A 5,915-nucleotide genomic window follows, 5' to 3' on the forward strand; every position below is an offset into this window, starting at 1 on the left:
AGCCCTCCTTTGATATGCGTCAGGGCAAACCCGACAGCCACCGAGGCCTCCCACAGCACAGCCTCCGCCTGAGCCTGCCTTGCCCGTTTTGCCTTTGCTTATCCTGCCAGAGGTTTTAGCTATACTCTAAATGGTATGTGTATTTTAATCTGAAAATGTGAAAAACCAAACAAATCACTTTTGACACAAAGGAAGCTTCAATAGCAGGATTTTAGGCACCTTTATTCATGGCAGATATTTTTGGTCAGGGGAGCTTGCCTCAGGAATCCTTCCATTACTTCAGGAAGCCAACTCCTACCTACGTCCTGGCTGACCTTCCCGCCGTACCATTTCCAGCGCCGTTTACTAGGCTTGACTAGGCCCCGCACACACGTTCCGTCTGGGTGGCCGGGTCCAGTAGGCTCTGGGGCTTTCAGGGCTAAGCCTTGCAGCACAACCTACCGGCCCGTCAGAGGAGTTTTCGCAGCTGGGTAGTAATACTGGTTAATTCATTTTATCACAGAAAGAGTTTACTCCTTTGTGTTCTCCATATAACTTATAAATAGGAAAAATTATTTCTTAATGTTATTATATATTTGCAGTACAAACAATCAAGACTGGTGATATAGAAACATTAAAAAAAATCATACTGTGTTCATTAAGGGTTTTTCTCTAGGAGGCACTATACCATTCCTCAACTTTTTCATGTTTTTCTATACAAAATCACTTTGCTGTGCCAATCACATGGATTCCCTTCCCAGCCAACACTGGCCTCTCAACTTAGCAGTCCTGACACCGCATTTCTGAGCGGCAGGAGTTATTATCCCAGTCTTCCATAATCAATCATAAAACCATTACTCTGCAAGAAGTTAGGTAAGAAATAGTTTAAAGAAACAGTATTTCTTAAAAACTTGAGCCTACTACAAGTCATTTATTATTTTCTAGTGAAGTAACTGATATGGACCTAATATGGTCTCTTTTCCTTTTCTGTTTCTTCTTCCAATCAGTAGCACAAAGAAAAGACGGAGTAACCGAGTCTTAAAATCCTGCCAGATTTTGTATGGTAACTATTGCAGATGAACAATATAAGGTCCTACTAAAGGATTCAGATCTCATGCAAAACTCTAGCGAACGAATGCCTCATTGCAGCAGGCAATTCTGTCATTTTCCATATTTAAAAATTCTCACACTAAAGTGGCAGTGGTTACTATTCATCACTCTAGCATCTGACTTCAAAGACTTAGACATAAAATCTAAGTTCAAGTCTGAGTTTTGGCAATAGAGCAGTGCCAGGTATTTCTGAATAAACAATTTTTAAATTTTTTAAAACCATTTGAAAAGTACCACCAACATACTATTTGGTGTTAGTTCAACAGTCACTCCGTTCAGAATTAAAGAACCCTAAACTCAATAAATGTCTTACTTCACAAAGTCTAATTACAACAGAATAATATGCTATGTGTCTACTAGAAAAACATTACACAGCAAGTTTTATCAAACAGCAACTACTACAAAAGAAATGATAGAAGGAAAATGACTTCACAAAAATACACTGAAAAATTTGACAATTTTATGTAGGAACCACCAAAGTTTTAGTGTTTAATATTTAATAGCGCAACTGACCAAGATCCAAGATGTGTAGTTACCATGTTCAAGAAACCGGGGATGGAGGGTAATCATTCTACCAACTAACTATATAGTATGTGATTAGAAGAATGCACACCTTACAATATAAAACCTGTCTACGTATAGTAATTAGTTGCAAAAAGCCATTTGGTCTTCTCTTGGCTTGTTAAAACAATGTTCCAGATTTCAGTGTAAATTAGCAACCTATTGAAAAAGGAAAAAACCATCAACATGTTATTCATCATATAAGGACAAATAAAAATGATACTTAAAATTACCAACTAAAAATCTTTTCAGAACCCTCTACTGAACTAAAGTTATTTTCTCTGCACCACAGTCTGGCAGAAATACATTTAATTGGAAATCTTTTATTAAAGAAACTTCTGAATCCTTTTCCTCCTCCTACGCCTTTCTTTGTATCATCCCTGTAACTCAATCTTCAATTCTCAAGAGGATGTTCTCATTCACTTGATGGGATTTTTGAGATATGAGAAGCTTCTAAGACTGGTAGGACATTTTTCAAATTCTCCCTCTATAGGAATAAAGACGACAACCCACACAAAACAATCATGTGATTTACTCAGAGAATCAACCCAATCTATTGTTAAGATAACAGCAAATGTAAGTCTTTTATCTCTCAAACCTCTTTATTTTCTTGTACTTTGTAAAGCAACTTGTATTTCATAGTAACTTATAATTTGGCCCAGCAAGGACACACCCAGAAAATTAAAAAAAAAAAAAAAAGGTGTCTCTTACTATATATTCTGCTTGGTACTATAGTTACTTAAAAATTCTCAGTGAACTTTATTTTTATAGGAAAATTACAATGCTAAAAATGAGATGGGAGAAATAAGGAGTTTAAAAATCCTCATGAAATGGATTATAATGAAGAAACCCACTATAGTGAGAATAAGGCAGCCATCTGTACAAATGGCTCTTTTGCTACCTGGGTATTTTTGATTATTAGTCTTTCCTCTGGTACCTGAAACTATAAAGTAGAAATTTAGATCAACTCTAGGGTGAAGGCGTAATGTGGCCATAATCTAGTTCATCTAAATCATTACCAGTTATTGCCCTGGCATTTATTGAGTATAAGAACTGTTCCCCAAAGAATCCTTAGAATTTAAAGCAGTGATGAAGGTGACAATATGGGTGCTTGAGTTATCTTTAAAGAAAAAAATAAACAAAAATAAAAATCTACCAGTGATAAGAATTTGCAGGCCAACAAAGCACATTTCTGCTGTTGGCTGTAATGATATAAATTCAGTGGTTATTTAATGTTAACTAATGGGGATATAGATCCAATGAATAAAAACTGGAAAAATGGCCCCATCAAAATTATGACACACACCAGACTTGTACTGCCCCTTCCCTCACCTTCAACTCTTTTGTGTGGCAGGTATCTTGTTTTCGCCTTCCAGTTCTTCCACCCCAGCCTGCGTCATGAGGTCTGCGATGTTCTTCTCCAGGTCATCAATGCGACTGCTCATATCATCAAGTGATGAAGTTAAAGACGAAGCGCACCAACATCCCCCACTTCTAGCCTTCTCCTCCAGGGCCTGTGGACTACGGCCTTAAACACACTTGTCTTAATGAAAGTGGTTTTTCGGTTTCCTTTGGATAGTCATGTGCTGCTTAATGACCTTGCCATCAATAACGGGCCAGTACATGACAGCGGTGTACCATACAGCCTGGGTGTACAGCAGGCCACGCCTTCTAGGCTTCTGTAAGTACCCTCTAACATGTTTGCACGAGGACAAAATCACCTGACACGTTTCTCAGAATGTATCCCCGTCGTTAGGCAGGGCACGGCTACATTCTGGTGGTTAAGGGTACAGGGATCTTGGGGAAGGAACAAATCCCAGCCCTGTTCCTTACTAGTGATGGGATCTGGGCAAGTTTTACTTTTCCAGGCTTCTGTCTTTCATCTGCTAAATAAAAGTTAACACTATAACCTCATCAGGTTATGTATGGCAAGGCTCAGAGGAAAGATACACATAAAATGTTTAGCTCACAGTCAACCATCATACGAGGCATCGTTATGAGAGACTGTCCAATACCTTGAGGCCAGGCACCTAGCTCGGCTGTGTCCCCAGCTCCTCACACAGTGCTTCTAAGGAAAGTACCTCCGTATTTTGCCGTATATAATGCCGAGCTCCCGTGTATGATGCTCACCCACGTTTTTGGCCCAAACATTCAGGAAAAAAACCTTTTGTTTCAATTTTTTAATTCAATTTAAAAAGTTCAACAAAACCAATTATTGTATTCCAGAGAACTATTTTGCATATGGGTATCATCATTGCTTTCTAGAGTTACACTTTTAATGCACAAGCATAAATAAAAGAATTAAAAACATTTATACAGCTATGGAATTAGTACTACCCATGAATAATGTGCATCCTTATTTTCCCTAAAAAATTTGGGCATAAAAGTGTGCATTATACACAGCAAAATACGGTATATCCATGCTTAGTTAAAAAATTTGGTAAACGACTGAAGCTGACCTGAACCCCATCCATTCATCGACACCACTACCGAGAAAAACAGGATCCAAACACCCATCTGAGGCTGACCATAAATTCAAAGGATATTTCTTCCAATGATCTGGTCGGACATGGTCTGAAATTTGTCTTGCATCTGTTGCAGGAGTGTCTGCACCTATGAAACAACAAAACACCCACGCTTGCCCTGAGACCCCTCCATAGGATGAGGATAGGAGCCCTGGTCCCAGAGGGAGACTAAATCGTGGGTTTAAGCTTCAACCCAGCCTCCTGGCCTCCTGTAGCGAGGAAATTTCCGTCTCAGGTTTTGTTTTCCTATCCGTCAAATTAGGCTCCAGGGCTGGTGAAGCCCCTCCCCGTTTGGGCCCCGCTGCCATTCAAAATTCTTTGGGTCTTTTGGTAGTTTTTGAGGGCTTGTAGGCATCGGGTGTGAGGGAGGTGCTGACGGGAGGCTGCGTGGAAAGCGAGGGGTGTGGGCTGGAAGCTGGCGGGGACCAGGGGGTCACTCGGGGGTGCGGTTCAGTAACAGGTGAGCGGAGGGTAAACGGGCCTGCGGACGTCAGCAGGTGCAGCGGCCTACGCCCAGCGGCCCGGAGGGCGGGGATCTAGGTGGCCAGAGGCCTCAGCAGGAGAATCCTCTAGAAACGCGGCCTCCAGAGACCAGGCCCCCCGCGGCCGGGGAGACGACGCCCGGGTCCGCGGGCCTTGCCTGCGCCACCACAGGATGTCAAGGCCTCGGGCTCACACAGACGTCCCTTACCACCGAGGTGAGATCCTGCACGGTCTTGGGGTCAGTCTCGGCCATCTCCCCGGTTCCCAGTTTGGCGGTGATATATCAGACCGTCACCAACACTTCCGTTTGTCAGCGAAGACGCCCCCAGCGGCTTCTCGCGACGACAGATGACAGACGCGCGACCGCGGGGTGTTGTGGGAGCTGTAGTTGGCGTCACGCGCCGGCAAGGATTGCGGTCTCGCGCATGCGTCCCCGGCGAGGCCCCGCCCCTCCTCTCTGCCCTACCTGCTCAGCGGCACCCAGTACGTCTTCGCCTCCCCTAGCCCGCCCTAGCCACGCCCCTAGCCACGCCCTGCACTCAGTCCGGGGGTTAAAAAAGGGAAACGAGGCACTGGGCCTAGCGGTTAAAGGGGTTGTCGTCATCTTTTCCCAGGCTGTCGTTAAAGGCTGCGCTGGTTGTCTCTGATCCCATCGAAACGCACTTGCTAGGTGCCTGCGATATGCCAAGCTCAGGCCTGTGCTGCCGCCTGCTCTCCAGCAAACCCCACAAACATTTGGAGGGGAAACTTAGGCATGAGGCCTGAGGGTTGAGACCATCAAGGGCCCAGGTGCCCAGCTGCGCAGCTGAGGGCCTGGTTACACCGTCGACCTCAGTGGTTTTCCTTCTCCCCACGAGGGATGAGTGGATGTGCTGGTGCAGTGGGGCAGGTTGTTTTTTGCTTTTAATTGAACTATAAAGCACGGTCTGGGTAGTGCAGAGATCCTAAATTACCTTTCACAAAGCCCACACACTCTTGTCACCCACCTTTCCCCCTCCCCGCAAGTCAAGAAACATGACCAGTCCCCTGGAAGCCCCTCAGCCCCTTTCCTTTCACCTCCACCCATGCACCGAACTGACTTTGAACACGATCGGTTGGTTTTCCCTGTATCTCACCTTGCATTCACACAGTAAGGCCACCTTAGTACCTGGCTTCTTTCATTCAACATGTTCCATGGTGTTGAGTGGGGCAAGGTGTTTGGTTTGTCAAGGAGTAAGCAGAGTGCGGTTTAAGAGACTGGATTTGGTGGTTTAAGGA

General features: G+C 44.1%; 1 protein-coding gene across 1 annotated transcript; it reads right to left on the reverse strand.

The window, feature by feature from the left end:
* Nucleotides 1-1,547: 1,547 nt before the first annotated feature.
* Nucleotides 1,548-5,017, reverse strand: HSBP1 (heat shock factor binding protein 1). Its single transcript, XM_054579127.1, has 4 exons — nt 4,867-5,017; nt 4,197-4,263; nt 2,983-3,103; nt 1,548-1,809 (listed from the first exon to the last, which is right to left on the reverse strand). Exons 1-3 carry the CDS (start codon nt 4,909-4,911, stop codon nt 2,985-2,987), a joined length of 231 nt encoding a protein of 76 aa, XP_054435102.1. The 5' UTR covers nt 4,912-5,017; the 3' UTR covers nt 1,548-1,809; nt 2,983-2,984.
* Nucleotides 5,018-5,915: the final 898 nt, after the last annotated feature.

The sequence above is a fragment of the Pteronotus mesoamericanus genome, unplaced genomic scaffold, assembly GCF_021234165.1.
Source record: "Pteronotus mesoamericanus isolate MK-2021 breed Mesoamerican mustached bat unplaced genomic scaffold, CSHL_Meso_final contig_52, whole genome shotgun sequence".
In the NCBI taxonomy this organism is placed as follows: domain Eukaryota; kingdom Metazoa; phylum Chordata; class Mammalia; order Chiroptera; family Mormoopidae; genus Pteronotus; species Pteronotus mesoamericanus.